General features: G+C 40.7%; 1 protein-coding gene and 1 non-coding gene across 13 annotated transcripts in view; one reads left to right on the forward strand and one right to left on the reverse strand.

Moving 5' to 3' along the window:
* Window positions 1-22,105, reverse strand: part of LMBR1 (limb development membrane protein 1) — a 138,321-nt gene that overhangs the window by 52,280 nt on the left and 63,936 nt on the right. For 7 of the 12 annotated variants that reach the window (XM_061166217.1, XM_061166214.1, XM_061166226.1 and 4 more), the window contains 4 exons: window positions 6,352-6,478; window positions 5,788-5,856; window positions 4,907-4,971; window positions 173-245 (listed from right to left, as the gene is read on the reverse strand). In XM_061166217.1, the coding sequence (XP_061022200.1) occupies window positions 173-245; window positions 4,907-4,971; window positions 5,788-5,856; window positions 6,352-6,478 (334 nt within the window). Of the gene's footprint in view, window positions 1-172; window positions 246-4,906; window positions 4,972-5,787; window positions 5,857-6,351; window positions 6,479-7,680; window positions 7,734-19,263; window positions 20,088-22,105 lie in introns of those variants that run through there. The other 5 variants (XM_061166216.1, XM_061166215.1, XM_061166218.1 and 2 more) reach the window with 2 other exon arrangements.
* Window positions 20,599-20,671, forward strand: TRNAK-UUU (transfer RNA lysine (anticodon UUU)). Its single transcript has one exon. It is a non-coding gene; the product is annotated as a tRNA-Lys (tRNA).

Below are 22,105 nucleotides of genomic sequence, written 5' to 3' on the forward strand. Positions count from 1 at the left end.
CAGCACACCGGCCCTCACCTGGGAAGTTCACGTGCTCCTCTTACGTCTCAGCCTCGGGCAACAGCACAAGGGACTGAGGGGCTTGTCTTTCTCCCCTCAATTATCCATCTTTTTAGAATTAACTAATGTTTTATTCTGGTCTAAATATGTAATAAATGTAACAAATACATACCACTGAGTCGTCTCTGGAGCGCTTCTTCCTCGAGGGTAATGATATAAATCTGCTCATCCAGGTCTTCAAGAATCTAAATGTAAAGACCACACTATTGAATAATACATTACAAAAGCAGCGTTTATGAGAATATTTAGGCTACTTGGCCTATAATTTAGACAACCATTCAAAATTAATAGGAATCTAAAATAAAAATGCTCAAACTATTCTATTTTCAAATTAAGTAAAAAGTCTAAGTACAGAACTAAGCAAATTGAAAGCTGATTCTCATAAAATCTACATACATCTAAATTGGGGTTGTTTCAGTTTAAAGAATGAAAGAACTCTGCAACTCTCTCAAAGGCACACAAATGCAAGCATTCTAAACATCCAAAAAACTGAATGCAGTAATCTCTTCATGCCCAAGCCAATTCTCTGGAGCTGGAAGGAGCAAATCACCCAGTCCAGTAATGGTTTCTTATCTATTAATACATTAACCTGCACAATGTGTAGAACAAGAAATCCATAAATGAAATCGCTACCGTTCATACTTTCCATTTACATCATCTTCGTATACTAAAAGATGTCCACAAATATTAAACACTGGGATTATGAAAATCACCCCACAGACTGAACCCTAGAGACAGAGTGCTGAACACACACACTCACTACCAGAGCATACAACACTAGTAAACACAACCACCAGAAAAACCCACTCATCAACAGCCAATTTATATGGGATATTCTTTGCACTGTCTTCATTGCTGATAAAACCTAAAAGCTTTATTATCACAGGTTGGAAATTTATTATCAGTTTGGCCACCTGATGAAAACAACTGACTCCTTAGAAAAGACCCTGATGCTGGGAAAGATTGGAGGCGGGAGGAGAAGGGGGCAACAGAGGATGAGATGGTTGGATGGCATCACCGACTCGATGGACATGAGTTTGGGTGGACTCCGGGAGTTGGTGATGGACAGGGAGGCCTGGCGTGCTGCGGTTCGTGGGGTCGCAGAGAGTCAGACACGACTGAGCGACTGAACTGGACTCATCACAGCTGGCCTCCCTGAGCCTATCCTAAGCATCTTCCTAGCTCTGGAAAAACTCTGAAAGAAACCCAGAGCTGTTACTAATGTTGTGTCCTTCAACCCCAAGCTACTTATTTCTCAGCAAAACAATAAACTGTGAGTTGATGGACAAAACAAAAGGATGGAAATCCTATATATTAATACATATATACTTTCAGAACCTTGATGAGGCATTTTCAGAAAAAGGAGTTTCAATCATGCAATCCCTATCAAGTATCAAGCAATCCAATAATTCCCAGTATTTGAACAAATATTGATGGCCAAGAGCTGAAAACAAAATAAAATAATAAAATAAGAATATATAGTAAGAAACAAGTAATTGTAAGAGATGGCCATCTTGTGAACCCGGGAGGAATGGGAAGAAGTGCGGGTCCTCCCGCAGCAGCCGAGGCCCCGACACTCCCGTCTCTGGAGGAAGAACGAGTCCATGGAAGCCCCAGGGGGAGGCCATGAACGGGGCCAGTGAGGGCTTTGCTGAGGACACGACACACTCGTGTGTCTATGCGAAGACCCAGGTGAGGGCTGTGAATGGGGCTGAGTCATCCAAGGCAGACTTCGTGTGTGGGGAGAGCATGGGCCACACCTCCGTGGGCCACGATACGAAGTTTCTCTTCCACCAACGTTCTCACCACTTTCTACTGCTCTACTGTTTGGACCACAATAGACACTTTTTACTGTTCTCAGGTCTAAAACATACAAAGGGGCCTTCCCTGGTGGCTCAGCCAAAAAGAATCTGCTTGCCAAACAGAAGACCTGGGTTAAAGCCCTGGGCTGGGAAGATCCCTTGGAGAAGGAAACGGCAACCCACTCCAGTAATCTTACCAGGAAAATCCTTGGACAGAGGAGCCTGGTGGGCTCCAGTCCATGGGGTCACAAATTAGTCAGAAATGATTGAGCAACTAAAGAACACCACCACACAAGAAGGATTTCTTCTTGCTGTGCAGCTGCCCACTGACAGCTCATCACCACAGGGACGTGTTGGTGTGAGTGAGTGACAACGAGAAGCACAGGTGTCTCCGTGAGGGCTGGAGTGCTTCATCCCATCATTTCACAGCAACCCTGTGAAAAACAGACTGCTCTCACCCCACCCTGTAACATGCCACCAAACAAAGGTCCGGCAAAGGAAAGTTATCTGCCTTCAAAGCCTGTGCTCTTAGCCAGTCTGGGCTGATGGGGACCTAAATATGGATCGGACTGAAGTCCTTGACTTCAAACAGCTTATATTCTATGTTCAGGAAAGACACGAAAAAAAAATTATAGAACTGAAAAAAAAGTCATAAATGAAGCTAAAATAAAATGTTACAGAAGTTCGGAGGAAGAAAGATTCCCAGCTTCTGTTTGGGAAGAAAAAAGTCTTCACAAATGTTTTTGATGGTAGTAGCATAGTACCTGGTAGCTTCATTTACCAAAAAGAGAAAAGGCATTCGGATCAGAGCAAATGACAAGCAGAACACCCAGGCGGGGAGGTACAAGGTTCCCTCAGCAACAGAAGGGCGCAAACTCTTGTTCTTATTGTAGAACAAGCAGTGGCCCAGAGTCCCGGCTCCGAGAAGAGCCTCTGGGTTCAAGCCCTGCCCCATCCTCTCAGATATGTGATCTTGTACAAGCTAACTGATCTCCCTGAACTGCAGATAATTCAAGCATAAAATAAGAACACCATCACTCAACTTACGGGCTTATCATTAGGATTAAATGAAATTTTGAAAAATGAAATTAAATGAAGTACGCAGTGCACACACACAGCAAATACTTAATTACTAAATACATAACCATTATTACGAGATGTTAAGAATAAGAAAAGTCTGAAGATGTTATTAACAACAGACAAGTTTGGGAGAAAATAATTTTGGGGAGGGGAGATAAATAAGTAGTTTGATTCTTTATCTGTTGTGTTTTCAACTCCATGGGGTATTCAATTATAGCATTTAAAATATACTGTAGCTTGTATTCATTATCTTTTTCTCACTAGAATTAGACATTTAGAAGTGAGGTGGAAGTGGCAGAATGCTCAGGAAAACAGAACAGAGCCCATTAGCCCAAGGATAGAACTTGAAACATTTGCCTAATTTAGGGGGCAGAAAGTAGAAACGGAGAGAGAGATCAAAAAAAAATCCAGAGAATTAGTAAGAAACTAAATGAATGCCGTGTCACAAAACCTCTTTAAGAGGGAAGCAAATTTCAAGATTTAATAGCATGTGTATTATATATGAGTGTGTGCACATTTACATAGCAGGTAAAAAAACCTGTTTTTATTTTTTAAAAATATGAAGATTGCCATTAAAAAAAAACGTTCAAAATTAAGCAGACATTTCCTAAAAGAATGTCTACTATGATATTCTCAGCTTCTTTCCCTTGATGAATCACCCTGACAGGAAAGAAAACATATAACCATGATAATTTAATAAGTACAACTAGTGAAACACAGACAAAGGGGAATATGGAAATGCAAAGCGAGAAGCTTCACTATCGTAGCTGAGAGAAGTGAGGCAGGGTTCAGGGCTGGTGTCAGAGCCAGGGCTTCAGACGCTGCCAGGTGGCCGAGGCAGGCAGGAGGCGGTGGCGAGAGCAAGGCCCTCGCCAGGCCTGGGAAAGGGGGAGAATCCAGCATATTCGGGCACAGCACGTCAGCTGGGAGACTGACCGGAATCACAGACATCAGGGAGGCCACGGCAGGAGGGGTGGCTACCGGTAAACTCAGGGTGGACAGGGGTGAAAGGCCTTCTTACATGCGCACAGTTTACACTGGAGTATGTAGGCAATGATGATCCAGGAAAATAATGGACGTGACAAACTCTCCAGATACAGGTAAGAATTATTTTCATAGTTAAATACTTGATAAAATAGCTAGAAGCCAAAGTGTGTGTGTGTGTGTGTGTGTGTGTGTGTGTGTGTACAGTCGCTTCAGCCATACCCAACTCTCTGTGACCCCAGGGACTGGAGCTCACCAGGCTCCTCTGTCCATGGGATTTTACTGACAAAAATACTGGAGTGGGCTGCCATTCCCTCCTCCAAGGGACCTTCCCAACCCAGGAATCGAACTTGCATCTCCTGTTGTCTCCTGCAATGCAGGCAGATTCTTCATCACTGAGCCACTGAGAAAGCCCAGAAGCCAAAGCAACTTAGGGAAAAAAATCATCAAAACTACTATCAACTGAAAATTATTTTAAAATGAATATACAGTATTTCTGATATTAAAGGGAAAGGTATAATTCAATTAATCAAGATATAATATGCAGACAAATTTTCAGGAAATAACTGCTTTATAATTCAAAGAATATATATAGTAAAGTTTGAAACATCAAAGAGTCACTATTTGATATAAGATCAGTTCAGTTCAGTTGCTCAGTCATGTCCAACTCTTTGTGACCCCATGAAATATAAGATACCTTAAAATACCTCTTAAAATCACTTAATTTACCTCTAAATATCTGTACATTTTGTCTTCAAATCTGTTAGAAGCATTTTTACCTGTATGCCTATACTGTGCATTTCAAGAGCAAAAACAAATTTGTTTGTCAAAGATGAGAAAGATGAAAACAATACAATAGCAATTTGGGGCATCAACATATAAAAATATTCTGTTTCTGAATGCTAGTTTAGAACCCGAGAGATGTTCAAATGTGAAAGTGTGCATTTAACAGACAAGACGCTTTAGGACGACATACTCACTGTTGGCTTCACCAGAAGCTGCCCCATGACAGTGAACATGCGGGAGAGGCCGACTGGAGTGCACACTGCAGAACAGAGAGCCTCCTTCAGAGTTAGGAGAGAAACCGCGGGTCCAAAATTAGCCAAACTCAAAGCCTCCTGCCCTGAGAAAACGCCTGTTTGAAGCCTGTCACAGGGCTCCTCAGTGTCACCACTAAAGAAGCTCTAGGGGCTGGCACATGGAGGGTGGGCATTCTTGCACTTAAGGGAGACTTGTGAAGACCAAGGAGGGGCAGGAGATGCCAGACTCCAGCAGCTGAATAATAACAAGGGCTCTCACTTCAAAGAAATCAAAGAAAACCAACCAGAAAACAGGCTGCATTTCAAGTGTCAATGCTAACTGAACTGGGTACCAGACAAGACTACCTGAAAGTGACGACGATAAACTGACATCGTTTTACCTACATTATCCGTTTATAGTATCTCTGAGATGTGATGTGATGCTTTAAGTAAAACAAAACATATTGTGAAGAAAAAAAAAAGACCACAAATTCATCAAACAGAATTTGACAATTACCATTTAAAGGCAGAAGGCAGTGCTGTGGCCGGGGCGGGGGTAGGGGCAGCAGGGAGAGTTGGGGAGCATGTCTGACTGTCTCTCCCTCCCTTTCTCTCTCCAACTCCGTGAGAGAGGCTTTCTTTAGAGAAAACCAAAGGCATCTTATTGTTTCAAGGTTTCAGTTTATCAAAATTTATCTTGAACATACAAAAAAAGTTAAGGGCCAACTTTTTAAAAAATCCCCAAGTTGTTAAAAGAATCTCATCAGAAAACTTGCCCATAATTTTCTAGAACACAGAACAACTCTGCTTTACCATCAATATTATGTCAGAAAAATACTTACAGAGAAGTAACAAGCATCCCATCAATGATATACAGGAATATAAATAAGGTAGATAGAACTCCCAGAGATCTGTTTAAAAATGTAAATATTTTAGTACATCCAAAATACTGTGCATTAAGACATAGACTGACTATAGATTAATGTATAGTAAACATCATAATTGCCTATTTCGTCTATTAAACCATGTAATTTCTAAATTGTACAATAAAAAGATCTAAAACAGAAGAACAGGAAATAACTCTTTTGCAAAAACCTGTTTAGAGGCAGAAAATAAGCCTCCATGGAATTTTAAGAACAGAAACCAATTAACCAAAGGGGGAAAAAAAAGTCTGAAAAGCTGCTTGCTCATTCTACATACAAGAAACACATAAACATTCATTTCTTTCCTTAAACATGTCAAAAGACTTTTTAATTCTGTAAATTAACAATATGGATTAACTATACAAGGATTATTGCATAATAATATACAAAGAATTATTAAAATGTTTTAAAAAGTGAATGTGTAATTATATTCCAAACTGTAGTCTCCCTTAGAGAAACTGGTTTAAACAAGTCAGTCCGCACCATATAAAGATTCCATGCTGGCAGCGTCATTGTCAATGAGTGCTGAGGCTACCCACACGATCCCAAGAATAAGCAAGGCCAGGAGGATGAGCATGACCAGAGTTTCTAAAATTCGGGCTCGGATTCCCTGAAAAATACAACAAAGATTTAATTTTTTTATTTTATCACATGAACAATTAGTCTTCTGTCAATGTGAAAACAAAAATTCTTTGAAGAGGGAGGAAATTTATATTTCTCAGCAAGACAAAAAACACTAACTGCTTATTGTTTGTAATGTTCAGACTGACTTTTCTTTTGAAAATTATGTAAAACACCATTAAGCTTTGAAGAAAGTACCCAAAAAATTCTTTAAAAAAACCTTTTGCAGCGCCATTTTAAACAATTACTTTCCTAACACTTTCCACCACGAGAGTAGATTAACGAATTTTTATTTGTGATTCTAATCAAGGGATTATAAGGCTAATTAAGGCATGCTGCCAAGCAGTTCTGTGAACACCCAACTTGGTTGAGAGCACAGAGCCCCATCTACTGGAGAAGGCGGGAATCCTGCGGGCTCCCCACAGCCTCCGGCGCCCTCTAGTGGCCGGATGAAGGCCTCTTCACTGTGACCCAGCCTCAGAAACCATGCGGACAGACAGTTATCAATATTTATATCAGTTAAATATCATTGCTTTGTCCACATTAGATTGAATTTTTCACTAAATCCACTAGGATGGAACATAATAAATAATTATTGTCTACAATTTTAAATATATAAAACAAATTCTGACCTCAGGGCCAAACAAGAGGCCAACTTAAACTTGAAACCTAGGGGACTAGGCAAAAAAAAAAAGAAAAACTTCCTCATATTCTTAGAAAGTCATCAAATGACTGAATCTGTACTTAAATGTAAATATTCATATTGTTATTTTATACTGTAATACACTATTTTACATCTAACATAACAAAATATTAAGTATATCCATGTTTCTCAAATCACATAATATTTCCTTCCATATTAAAAAGCCTAAAGATATAAGCTATATATAAAATCTAAAATATAGACTTATTTCAATTTTGCTCTAAATGTTGCTTTCTAATTTCTGAAAATTAGGTTGCAGTTAAATCACAGCTCCTCAAATTCAATAAGAAAGGAAACATCGGGAGCGGGGATCGGGATGGGGAATACGTGTAAATCCATGGCTGATTCATATCAATGTATGACAAAACCCACTGAAATGTTGTGAAGTAATTAGCCTCCAACTAATAAAAAAAAAAAAAAAAAAAGAAAGGAAACATCATGAAGCCACGGCCAAGCAATCCCAGCCTGAAGTGATGACGCAGACTTACCTTACCACAGGGTGGCCCCTCACAGGTTAAAACGTATCTGGTAAAGAATCCGCCTGCAATGTGGGAGACCTGGGTTCAATCTCTGGGTTGGGAAGATTCCCTGAAGAAGGGAAAGGCTACCCACTCCAGTATTCTGGCCTGGAGAATTCCATGGACTGCATAGTCCATGGGGTTGCAAAGAGTCGGACAAGACTGAGCGACTTCCACTTCACTTCTTCAGAGTTAAGAGTCAGTGCCCCTTATGTGCTCAGAGCAAGGGAGGCTGGTGAACCAGAGTGATGGCAACCTGCATCTGACTTTACACATTAGCTCTCACAGGAGCTATGACTCAAGTGAGAGGAAACAAGAACAGTCACAAAACAAACTATTAAAAAATACACTTCTACTTTTCGGAAGAACTGAGCCTACACTTCACAACTTTCAAACCACTTAGGATACCAAAACATGACCACTACCTTTTAGCACTGATTTCTTTTCCCCCTCTTCCTCTTTCTAAGCAAGAATCTTTTAATTACACCTTAAATATGATCTGGAAAGTCTATAAATAAAACAGATAAAGCGAGTAGGCTCTGGAGTGAATTACAATTTCAGCTTCATCTCTTCCTGCCTCTGACTGCAGCCCAAATCCTGCTAGCCTCCAACTAGCCCACAGGAACATCTGAGCTCACAAAACACATAACACGTGTCGGAAGTGTCAAGACACATGAGCTAAACAATAGTGTTACTCAGAACTATGAGATTTGATGTCCAAAAACAGGGCATTTTACTACAATAATATGCTACAATTATAGCCAGCAATTACAATAACGTAACATTAAGTTACAGTAAGTGCTGTAATGATAATAAATTTGGGGAATCAGTCACCAGTAAGACTTACATACTTCCTCTGACATTTTGGTAAGAACTGGTGGTGATTTAGTCACTAAGTCATGTCTAACTCTTGTGACCCCATGGACTGTAGCCCACCAGGTTCCTCTGTCCATGGGATTTCCCAGCCAAGAACACTGGAGTAGGTTGCCGTTTCCTTCTCTAGCAGATCTTCCCGACTCAGGGACCAAACCAGAGTCTCTTGAATCTCCTGCATCTGGCAGATGGATTCTTTTACCAACTGAGCCACCAGGGAAGCCCCTGGTAAGAACTGTTTCTTAGCAATTCAATTTGTTTTTCATCAAATCTGTTTCTCTGTGTTGGAAGGCAATGCTCCACGGTTCTCTCCCACGTCTGAGCATCTATCTCACCAGCAGAGGTGGGCAGTTCTCATTCTAGACTGCCTTTTCAAGGATATCTACACAGCGAATGGCCTGGGAAGGCAGAGACGGTGTCTCTGAAGCTGAAGCAGGTCTGCCTCCTTTATAGCATGAAAGAGGAGATCCCCCCACAGAGCAGAAGCCAGGCAGGTTTGCTGCAGGGTCCCCTTGGTGCAGGGCTCCGCAGCTGTGACAAAAGCCTACTGCAGGGACAGCTTCCACTGGGCCGCGTCGCCCCCATGGGGCCCAGGGCCTGGGGAGCTGGCAGGAGCAGCGGGCTGCTGTACTTGCAGGCTGAGGAGTGAAGTCCCCTGTGTCGGGCCAGGAGTCTGTGTCTACAGCCAGTGTCTGTGAAGCTGGCCAACTAACCTGTCACCTTGCAAGTACCGTAATGTCAGATCCCAGACATCTGAAATGTCTCAGTTTCAGACAGCTTTGGGCAGCTTTCTGGGAAGAACAGACAAGGGCCCACACGGTTGGGTTCAGGGCCAGGATCGAACCGTGAACCCTCTCACCCAGGCCCCAGACAGGCAGAAGTAAGCCCCCCGCCCCCCCGCACCAACAGCTAGCGCACGAAGGGCTGACCCCTGGCCTGGTGCAGCTCCCTCTCCCCTGAGTGGAGAAGGAAGGGGTCTTCTCGTGACCATGTAAGAGCAGGCCCTGCAAGGCCAGCTGACAGGAACCGTCCTACACATACCATGGCGACAGGGAACTACTTTTCTTATACGCTTGGTGCCCTGTCATATTTTCCAAAATTTTTAGAGTAGATGTGTATGACTTAAGATATAGGCGAACAGACTAATGTTGTCTTTAATTTTCAATATTTTCTTAAAATAATAAATGTCCAAGAGTCTGGAACCCGAAAGAATAACTTTTTAAAAAAATATCCAAGTTTGGTTTATGAGACAGACAGTAGAACAGGCTTATTAAGAGCCCCAACCAGAGTAGCAGACCACAGGAGCAAATCCTGTCTCCATCCCTGACCCACTGTGTGACCTTGGCCAAGCGCCTAAACCCCACTGTGCCTCAGTTTCCTCCCTTGTAGAATGAGTTTATTAAAGACACCCCTACCTCATGGGTGGTTATCAGGACTATATGAATGAACGTGTGCGACACGCTGAGTGCAAAGTCTGGTGTCATGACTCAAACTGTTGCCTCTTGTGTTTGGAATCTCCAAGACTTGGGAACTCACCTATCACTCATGTTTCTCAATTAAATGGAGACCACCTTTCACTGCCAGCATGTTCCTCTTTTCCCATCTACCATGTAGAACCTAGAAGAAACAAGCCTGACTTCCTTGCTATGTGAGCACCCAGTTCACCAGAGCTTATCACATCCCCGGCCACCGGAGGACCCGAGAAGCTCACACCAAACCCTGTCTCCCCTCTGCAGCTGCCCATGCATCTAACTGAACCCCTCATCTCTCGGGCCCACCTCTGAGACCTCACTCGGGGTAGTGGCCCCCTCAAGTCCAGGACCTCCTCGTCTCCTGCAATCTCTCCACCCTCTAACCTAGCTCTGGGTCTTCCTCCTCATCCTCTCCCCTCTTCTGAGCCTCCCAAGCCTTCCAACCAGTCTTGCGTTCACTGGTCTAAACCGCATAGTGAACTAGCACATTTTAGTGATAATTCAGTATCAATAATGTTCTAGTATTCCTGGCCCCTTTAACTTCCACTAGATCAGTTTAATTCCACCTGGAAGCTACAGCATTGATCAAGAAATTTATAGAATCAAGAGAAATTTTTGATACTACCCTTCAAAGTGGGACCTCAATGTCATCCGGCAATCCTCATGCTGATCTGTGGCTAATAATTCCCTCAGAGACATGTAAATGTCCTCCTTGGCCTTGGTCCTAACCTTACACCCCGTGTCCTTCCGTGACAGCTGGCCTTACCTCTCCCTTAGTGAGACACAGCTGGTGACCGGCACGGCCCCTCAGCTCCCTTCCCCTCGTCCTTCGTTTCTGTCCCCATTCCTATGTCTTTCATTCTGCAAAGGAAAGTATCTCAGATCCCTTTTCTCTGATGGCACAATCTCAGTGTTCAGCCTTTCACCAGCTGTATCAGGGCTTCTCAAATACTAACATGCGCAGATTTATTGAGGGGTTTGTCAATCCCTGCGTACCAGCCCCTGTGGCTCCTCCATCCATTCTTGTGAAGGTGGTCCCCCAGACAGACTGCTCCCTCCTCTCCTGGATGATCTTGCCTCCTCACGTTTATACCTTTAGTCCAAATCACACCACAGAGGCCAAGGTCCATAATCTTAATCATCACCTCATCTTAGATACCTCACAGCAACTTTCAACTGAACCCTAAAATCAAACTCATCATTTTATCCCCTAAACCTGCTCCTACTCAATGTCACATACCTCAATAAATGGCACCATTATCCACTTTGTTGTTTTTGCCAGACACTCTGGAAACATCCGTGTCACCTCCTTCCTGCTGCACCCCACCCCACCCCTCCGCAACACACACACACACACACACACAAACACCTAGACCCAGGTCCAGTCCAGCACAAAGTCCTTTTGATTCTCCCGTATCACCTCCTTCCTTCCACACCCTACCCCACCCCAACACACACACACACACATAGCACATATGTGTGCGCGTGCACACACAAACACTCGATTCTCCCATGTCACTTCCTTCCTCCTGCACCTCACCCCACCGCAACACACACACACACACACACACACACACACACCTTGACCCCGGTCCAGTCCAGCACCAAGTCCTTTCGATTCTTCCGTGTAATTAGGACTCAAATTCATCCACCTCTTTCTACTGCCACAGTATCTGTCTGGATGACACCCCAGCCTCCTAGCTACATCCTGGCCCAACATGTACACTCCTGTCTCTCCCTGACCTGCCGCCTATCTCACATGGGAGTGTGTATCATCTCAAAATGCAAATCTGATCACTCCACACGTACTCACAACTTGCTAACCCGGGAAACAGATGCATTAATGTGAAAACAAACAGTAAAGATCAAATCTCATCAGTGCCACTCTCCACCTAAGGTCCTGCACAGGTATATCCCTAAAGTTGGGCCTTGCTCTTCCTTCTGCTGTTTAAATAGTATGCAAAACAGTCAGCGACACAAACAAACTATTTACGGTTAAACAGCACAGAGCAGCCCTGTCCACCAGCTGTCTCTGCGACCGTGGACATGCACTGCTCCATGCTGCCCGATAACACAGCTGGTAACTGTGTGCTACACTGAGCACCAGAGTAACAGAGTGCAGCTCTTGTGACGGAAGAGCTGATTTTTAATTTTACTGAGTTTCAGTTATCTTAGACTCATATGGCCGCACATGGCTACTGGTTCGCACACTGGTCAGAGCGACGGCTAATAATCTGCTTCTGACAAAATCTCATGCTCAGTACTCTCTGTACTCTCAAGTACTTTCTGGCCATTTTCCTAAATTTAACCTTGATATAAAATTCTCTGAACAAATCTCTCTGTGATTAACAATTATATGTGAAAGTTTTTCTTAAAAGAAACAAGCTGTATCATTCCAAGAGGATGCTGTTTCTGTTACACATATATGAATAAAATCAAGAAGAAACATCTGAAATGTACACTCACATGCTTAAGCAGCCAAATAAGAAACATTTAACCAGATAAACCTCTGCAGTCAAAGCACATGCACTCTTCAAAAACTGATTTCAAATTGATCACCATTTCTTTTCAAAGTAACAACTCATAAAAACAAATTTTCTCATTTTCAGTTAATCTAAATTTTTTAAAAAGAGTAACTCAGGAATTACAGAAAAGGCTGCCATAGAGCAAGTCACTGAAATTACAGAGTATGATTATACTTGTTTATGAAATATTGAAGATGACTGATGTCATCAGAAAAAAACTGTCATACTGACTTGATCCACTATGAGGCTAGGATAACTGTTTTCCTTTTGTTAATTTTATTCCCTTTTTATGATTAAATGGGATAAAATCAGCCCAATTTGAAATCAATTAAGTTTCACACTTATGAACTTTAGCAAAACCAACAGAAAAACATAACAAATCTGTTCATTAAATGCAATTTGGCACATTTTCCACCGTCAACAAAATCAGAATAGAGACAGAAAGGGTGAAGGGACTATAAATAATCAGACTTCATTTGTTCATTTAGCATCGACTGGCTCATGTCTCAAAAATACACAAACCGTTATCATTACCTTTCTTTAGAACACTAAAATAGTGCAAAGCCTAAAGAGTACAGGCTTTGTGGCATGTAGTGTGGAGTTTTTTAAACTTTTGTGTGTGGTTCTGTTTGCAAAGAAATGAAAAGCATTGTGAGAGCTTTTATCACTACCATTAATCACCAGCAGGACAGCATATAAGCAAAAAACTATGCCTACTGCTCATTTTTCCATTAGGAGTCAGAATCAGGGGCTAGGACGCCCCCAGGGGAAGGTCCCTATCAACTTCATTCTTGCATACGCTGAGCTAAAAGATGTGCCAGATGTCAGCATACCAGACTGAAACATCCTGCAATCAACAAAGCGGCAAACATTGTCAGAGTGGAAGCAGGTTCCCACTGTTCATCTTATAAAGTAAGAAATGTCTCCAGAATATAAGATCACCGAACTACACATCATCAACAGTAACACTTAGTCACAGAATTCTGAATGTTGTACTATGCCATACAGTACTAGGATTTCATGAACTTTGTAATATTTTTATAAATACTTGTCTAACCCAGCCCCAAAAAACATAAATCTCAGTTACCTTAATGAAACACCATCCCTTTTATTGAAATCATAGTATAATAAGCACTCAGTGTATTAGTAAAAAAATAAAATAAAACTTCAAAACAAACTACTTTCTTTCTGCCAAGGAAACATTGTTTTTAAGAAAAGTAAGCTATATACTTAATTACTTTAGTTTCATACCAGTATTACTCTGGAAATTACAACTATCTCAACATTTAACAGTTCAAATTAGATTAAATAGGCTAGTAAAGGCTAAACACCAAATTTTGGTGCTGGTCAATTACACATTAAAATGCTCTGTACTGAACATCAATGAAGTGAAAAATCACAATATATTTACAAAAGCTCTAATAGTAAACTGATATGTTTCTATGGTGATGAACATTTAAACAAGGTTTTGCATGGACATCTTGACCTCTTGGAAGGTATGTAAACACCACTTTATATACTATGTCTCCACCCATCAGGAAAGCCTGGGAAAAATTTCTACATTCACAGAACATTTAAAATAAATATCAAGCCATTGTTTCCATTTAACAAAAAGGGTCTCTTAGTAACATTAAGATAAGGTTTGCTCAGCATGACATCAAGACAGCACCAAGCATACACGCAGTCGTCTGGGTAAGATCGATAGAAGTACTAATAAAGAACAGAAAATAAAGGCAGGTATTAATTATTTTCAACCATGAAAAAACTACAAACAAGCATCCCTAGAGAGTCAAACATTTCCCCCTTTGCTCCCAAAGTAATCATTAAAAGAAGAGACAAAAAGAGTTTTGGTCCCAAGTCAAAGAAAATAGCTTTATGGAAAGCATTGTTAAAACTCTAGAATGAAATGCTTTTTAATGTTAATATTTTCTGCAGTTTATTATATATATACATATTTATTTAATATAGTCATATAGTAGGAAAATTGAAAATGCTAAAACTCAAGGTATTGAGACTTGACTAAAAGGAAGCATTTTAGGGTAAGTTAAAATAATAACACCAACATTGCTAGTTCATTGAACTAAGATGTTCACTAGATTTAAATTAATGGGCAGAAATTCTCAGGATTTTAAACAAACAAAATCCTCCAGATTGCAAGTAAAATAAACAAATAGATACAGTGAATTTCCAACATGTAAATGAAAGAACTGAACTGTAAAAAGACTGCAGGGACTTTCCATCAAAATGTTTAAATATAACTCTAAATTGGGGAAAAAAACATTTCTCAGTACACTTTATCATATCAAAATAAACTAATGGTTGGCCAGAAAGGATCTTTTCTAATTCTAACTCTGTTCTAATATTTCTTTAGTAAAACTTGATGGAAAAGAAGAGATGGGGACTATTTGCAAAGCTCCTACTATGTAGTTGCTTTATATGTAATCACTGAATATTCAAAATAAAGGCAAATTTATTATAAATGAGAAAGCTCACACCCAAAAAACGAAATAATCAGCCTACGGTCACTCTGTTCAAGGCCTGTCAGGACTCTTTAATTCAGGTCTGTCAGCTTTTAAAGCCTGTGCTTTCTACCTTCAACACAAGACAGAAATAAGACCTAAAAGACAAACTGATGGAAAGATAAGGTAGGGGGAGAAGGCTTAAAACACACTAACAGTTTTAGGCAACCTATAATTTTAGTAAAGAAACTAAAGCAAAATACACAAAAGCTTCTTTTACCAGAATACCAATTTTTCAATTCCATTTCATGCTGAGCAAATGGTCAGTCCTTTAATACAACATTTAGTCATTACCTCACTAGTCCTTTCATAAAACACCCAGGCACAAGTTTCAATACAAACAAACTGAAAGAAGGATTATTAGGTTTATTATTATATTACATTAGTACAGTAAAATGTATAAGATACTAAAGGATATACTATAATACAAAAGCAATTCCACATGATAATTTAGGTAATAGTGTCATACTGCTTTTGTGGCAAAAAGTATATTTACACAAAAAGCACTAGGAATTCACGATACCACAGAAGAGCTATCCTTATGACACTGAGCTAGGACTCACAAACCAGAGAGCTTCAAAGGACAGGCTGACTCTCTTGATAGCAGCTAATGCCAGGGATGACTAAGTTGAAGGCAGTGCTCATTGACCATCTGAAAATCCTAGGGCCCTTAAGAATGATGCTAAATCTGCTCTGCCTGTGCTCTGTAAATGGAACAAAGCCTGGATGACAGCACATCTGTTGACAACATGCTTTACCGAACATTTTAAGCCCACTGTTGAGACCTACTGCTCAGATTACAGTGAAAGTGAAAGTGAAGTCACTCAGTCATGTCCAACTCTTTGCAACTACCAGGCTCCTCCATCCATGGGATTCTCCAGGCAAGAATACTAGAGTGGGTTGCCATTTCCTTCTCCAGGGGATCTTCCCGACCCAGGGATCGAACCTGGGTCTCCCGCATTGCAGGCAGACGCTTTACCCTCTGAGCCACCAGGGAGGATTCCTTTAAAAAATTACTGCTCACTGACAATGTGCCTGGTCACCTAAGAGCTCCAATCGAGATGTACAAAGAGATTCAAGTTGTTTTCATACCTGTGAACACAACATCCATTCTGCAGCCCATTGATCAAGGAGTAATTTTTACTTTCAAGCCTTGTTATTTAAGAAATACACTTTGTAAAGCTTCGACTGCCATAGATAATGATTCCTCTGATGATCTGGGCAAAGTTATCTGAAAACCCTCTGGAAAGGACTCACCATTCTCAATGCCGTTAAGAACATTCATGATTCATGGGAAGAGGTCAAAACACCAATATTAACAGGAGACTGGGAGAGGTTGGTTTTGACCTTCACGGATGACTCTGAGGGGCTCAAGACTTCAGTGGAAGAAGTAACAGCAGATGTGGTAGAGACAGCAGAAGAACTAGAATTAGAAGTGGGGCCTCAGTATGTGACTGAATTAATGCAATCTCATGATTAATTTTCACAGAAAAGCACTGCCTCTTAGGGATGAGCAGATAAAATGGTTTTTGCGATGGAATCTATTCCTGGTGAAGATGCTGTGAGGACTGCTGAAATGACAACAAACGATTCAGAATATTACATAAACTTAGTTAAGGAGGCAGCAGCAAGGTGTAAGAGGACTGAGTTCAATTTTGAAATAAGTTCTACTATGGGTCAAATGGTATCAAACAGCACTGCATGCTGCAGAGAAAGGAAGAGTCAATTAAGGTGGCAGCCATGGCCATCTTATTTTAAGAAACTGCCACAAGCCACCCTCCTTCAGCAACCTTCCCCCTGATCAGCAGCCAACATCAAGGCAAGACCCTCCAGCAGCAAAAAGATACTGACTCACTAAAGACTCAAACGATGATTAGCATCTTTTTAGCAAAGAGGTGTTTTTAAATTACATACACTGTTTTTCAGACACAATGCTATTGCACATTTAATAGACTACAGTATAGTATAACCATAACTTTCATATGTCCTGGGAAGCCAAAAACTCACGTGACTCACTTTACTGCAATATTCACTCTATTGTGGTGGTCTAGAAACAAATCCACAGTGTCTCCGAGGCTGTCAGTCTGTACACGGTGTAGGTATGTCTATTAAATGCCTTCGGAAATCCACCCAACTTACAGGAACATCACCACAACCACTGTGCACCCACGTAGCCCTCTGAACCTCACACACCTGCAGCACCAACCTGGTAACCACCAACTTGACTGCTGCGCTCGTCATTCACTTTTTTTGAAAAGGCAGAGAAACCAGAGATCACAGTGCCAACATCCACTGGATCACAGGAAAAGCAAGAGAATTCCAGAAAAGTATTACTTCTGCTTCACAGACTACACCAAAGCCTTTGACTGGGTGGATCACAACAAACTGTAGAAAATTCTTAAAGAGATGTGAATACCAGACCACTGTACCTGACTCCTGAGAAATCTGTATGCAGGTCAAGAAGCAACAGTTAGAACCAGACATGGAACAACGGACTCGTTCAAAACTGGAAAAGGAGTACGTCAAGGCTGCTTATTTATATAACTGATATGAATAGTACATCATGCGAAATGCCAGGCTGAATAAAGCACAAGCTGGAATCAAGACTGCCAGGAGAAATAACAATAACCTCAGATATGCAGATGACACCACCCTTAAGGCAGAAAGCGAAGAGGAACTAAGGAGCCTCTTGATGAAAGTGAAAGAGGAGAGTCAAAAAGTTGGCTTAAAGCTCAACATTCAAAAAATAAAGATCATGGCTTCCGGTCCCATCACTTCATAGCAAATGGATGGGGAAACAATGGAAACAGTGGCAGACTTTATTTTCTTGGGCTCCAAAATCACTGCAGATGGTTGACTACAGCCATGAAACTGAAAGACGCTTGCTCCTTGAAGAGAAGCTATGACCAACCTAGATGGCATACTAAAAAGCAGAGACATTACACTGCCGACGAAGTCCACCTAGCCAAGGCTGTGGTTTTTCCAGTGGTCATGTATGGATGTGAGAGTTGGACTATAAAGAAAGCTGAGCACAGAAGAACTAATGCTTTTGAACTGTGGTGCTGGAGAAGACTCTTGAGAGTCCCTTGGACTGCAAGGAGATCAAGCCAGTCAATCCTAAAGGAAATCAGTCCTGAATATTCATTGGAGAGACTGATGCTGAGGCTGAAGCTCCAATATCTTGGCCACCTGATGCAAGGAACTGACTCACTTGAAAAGACCCTGATACTAGGTAGATTGAAGGCAGAAGGAGAAGGGGACGACACAGTCTGCCTGACAGTGTACAAGAGTTTCAGTTCCTCAATATCCTCACCAATACTTGTTATGTCCGGATTTTTTTTCCCTAGTAGCCAAATGGGTGTGGAGAAGGATCTTCTTGTGGTTTTGATTTGCATTTCCCTAACACCTAGTGATATCAGGGTCTTCTCATGTGCTTACTGGCCACTTGCACAGCTTCTTCAAAGCAGTGTCTATTTAAGTCTATTGTTCCTTTTTTAAGGATTTGATAGAGTAAGTTCCATCACCACATTCTTCAAAATTGTTTTGGCTATTCTTGGTTCTCTGCTTTCCATAGAATTGTACTATCTCCTTGTCACGTGCTATAAGATAACCTTAAAATTTTTATTAGAGTTGTATTGATTCTAAAAAAAAAACCTGGAAACTGGTATTGTTATCATATAAAGAAATTCATAAACATAAAAAAACTACCCATTTAACTAGGTCTCTTTAACATCTTTCAATATGATTTTTTCTTTCCATATATTATTTCAATAAGTTTTTAAAAATCATTTGTTGGGTTTATTTCAACATACCTTAGTAGTTCTTGCTATATAAAAGATATCTGTAATCAGATTTTGTTTGTTGCTTTTATTGATTTTTTTGTATTAATCCTATATCCAGCTTGCTAAATTTTCTTATTTGAATTATAATTTATCTTTAGATTCTACAGGATTTTTCAAAAGACAACGTCATCTGTTAATCAAGACTACTTTGTTCATTCCTTTCAATTCTTCCTTTTCTGGCCTAACTGTGGCTGGTAAAGAACTCTACTACAGTGCTGTTACTAGGGATAAAAGTACTCAAGACGGTTCTAATTATAAAGTGAACGCTTGTAACACCTTACTACTAAGAAGCGCCAGTTGCGGGGTTAGGGGAGACACCTACCATCAGGTAGTGATGCTGTTCCCTCAGCTCTTGGTCTGCTTCTTAACCACGATGGTCAGCCATTCCACGGATGTGTTCTGTGTCTCTTCTGAGGTGCTCACTTGATTCTTTGTCTCATTTACTCTCCTAATAGGAATTACAGTCACAAACTTTCCAGTGTTAAACCTACCTTGACAGCTGAAATAATTTTTTTGAATGATGATCTTTTGTGTACATAGTTGGATTCAGCTTAATATCTCCTAATTCATAAGAATTCATGAATAAGAATGGCTATAATGTTCCTTTCTCATACTAACCGTGTCTGCTTTCAGCATCAAGATTATACTAGTTCCATAAAATACAACTGTGCATGTTCCATCTTCAGATCGCTGGACAAATTTGATGCAATTGTAGTTATCCATTTTTTAAAGTCTGCAGAAACATCCTGGAAACTGTCTCGACTTTTTTTTTATCAGAATGACTTAACAGAACTTTAATTTCTGGCAATACTGAGAACAAGGTATCCTTAATTCCCTCTGCCAAGACAAGTCTAAACTGCTACATCAAATATTTTCAAATCTCTCTGAAATCTTCTTTTTGTCTATTAACTCTGAGCAGTACATCAAATTTGGTACCTCTCACAATGCTGACTTTTCCCAGTTGTCTGGTCACCTTCTGCGTCCCTGCTCATCTTTAATACACAACTTTTTGTCCTGCAGCTTCTTCCTTTACCACCTCCTGCCTCTGGAGACGCTGGATCTGACAGTGACTGGGTGAGGCCTCTCGGGAGCCTGTGCCCTGGTGGGCCTGTAAGCGTTTATCGGATGCTCAGCCCCCAGGACCACAGGCTCTGTGTACGTGTTCCTGGAGCTCACTGGCGGCAGCTCCTCTCTGAGCACCCAGTCCTTCCTGTTCTTCACATCCTTTAGCACATGGTTTTAATTTCTGTTAAAACCAGGTCAAAGAAGAATTTGAGGATCACACATACTTGGATATCCAGAAATATTAAAATCAAGCTGCTAACAGATGCAAAACTGGATAACATCCTGTGGGACAATAAAATAGAACGCTGGGTGCTATCTTTTGCACAGGGAAGACATCACTCACAGTCTCCATCAGACAAATTAATTTGCATCGGGCCCAGTTTCCTCCAGCTTCACTCTAACCCTAAGGAGATGAAACACAGCCAGGTCAACAGAACACCAGCCAAGGGGCACACCCCTGCAGGATCACACAATCCCCAGCACCCACTGGCAACAACCAGGGTCTCCTCCGTCCGTTTCCAAGTCTTGGACAATTTTCCCTGGCACTAGAAAATTTACGTACACAAAATAATTTATTAAAATAAGGACATAAGCCTGGGTAGCTCAGCTGGTAGAGCATCAGACTTTTAATCTGAGGGTCCAGGGTTCAAGTCCCTGTCCAGGCACCAAAAAATAAATAAATAAGGACATAAAATATATGTACACACTAATTATAATTACACAATAATTATAAGTACAAATGTTGAAAGATAATTTGGAATGATATAAAACACAACATGGGGTTAATTGGCTTTTTCTAAACTTGTTTAAATTATAATTAAAATATTAATGAAAAACCGACAGAAGTCAAGATATACAGGAGAATCAGCCAAATTCATCAACCTTGTGAATATGCTTCATGCAACCAAATAAGAACCAGGAAAACAAAACGTTAAAGATCCTAGAATATAGACACATTTAGGAAAGCTTTATATACCTTTGCAGAAATCATCTTGGAATCCTGAGAAGGAATTTCTAAACACTAGATTGGAAAAGATCTTCTTTAAGCAACTTTAAGGTCACGAGGTCCTAAAGGTCCTAAAGGAAATCAACCTTGAATATTCATTGGAAGGACTGATGCTGTAGCTGAAGCTCCAATACTTTGGCCACCTGATGCGAAGAGCTGACTCATTGGAAAAGACCCTGATGCTGGGAAAGATTGAAGGCAGGAGGAGAAGGGGACAACAGAGGGTGAGATGGTTGGATGGCATCACCGACTCAATGGACATGAGTTTGAGCAAGCTCTGGGAGTTGGTGATGGACAGGGAGGCCTGGTGTGCTGCAGTCCATGGGATCGCAAAGACTTGGACACAACTGCGCGACTAAACAAGGTCATGAGAGGCCAAAACAGCTATAAAGCTAAAGAGGAGAGGCCAAAAGAAAAGACTGTGCCACACACTTGCTGATGGAATCAGAGCCAATCCAAGCAGAGACCACAGAGCCTCCAAGGTCTGGAAAAATGAACAAAGAATGCCCCAAAATTAACAAATAGTGACTGAGTTTTAGATGAAGGGTCTGTAAAGCTAATAGGTAGAGAAAAGAATCAGGGACATCAATTCAAGATGACAGTTAACAAACACATACATTTTTTACCACAGAAAACAGGAAAAACATGTAATAAATAAATAATAAATCAGTTGTACTGTCACCAGCAGCAGCAATAGTACCTAGCATACAAAAAGTGGTCAATGGGAATTAACTAAATGAACTAATAATGCTAGAAGACAAGAGTGCCATCAGCAGAGTAGCAACGTTGAGAAAACCCTAAATGATAGAAAGCAAATGGGATCAAATCCATAGAGAAATGTCCAGAGGAAATTATTAAAAAATAGAATGAAAATAAGAAGAGATTAGTGATTCTAGGTAATGTAAGCTGCAAAAAGTCCAAAAATATGTGTAATTATAAGTAGGATTTAAATATTAATATTAAAAAATAATAGGTAATAGTAGTATTACTGTGTACATTTCTTTAGAATAACTGAATAACAGAAAATTTATTTAGATTCACTCTTTTTAATCACCTCACAAAATTAACTACAGATAGATTTAAATATTAGATC

The sequence above is a fragment of the Dama dama genome, chromosome 18 (assembly GCF_033118175.1).
Source record: "Dama dama isolate Ldn47 chromosome 18, ASM3311817v1, whole genome shotgun sequence".
In the NCBI taxonomy this organism is placed as follows: domain Eukaryota; kingdom Metazoa; phylum Chordata; class Mammalia; order Artiodactyla; family Cervidae; genus Dama; species Dama dama.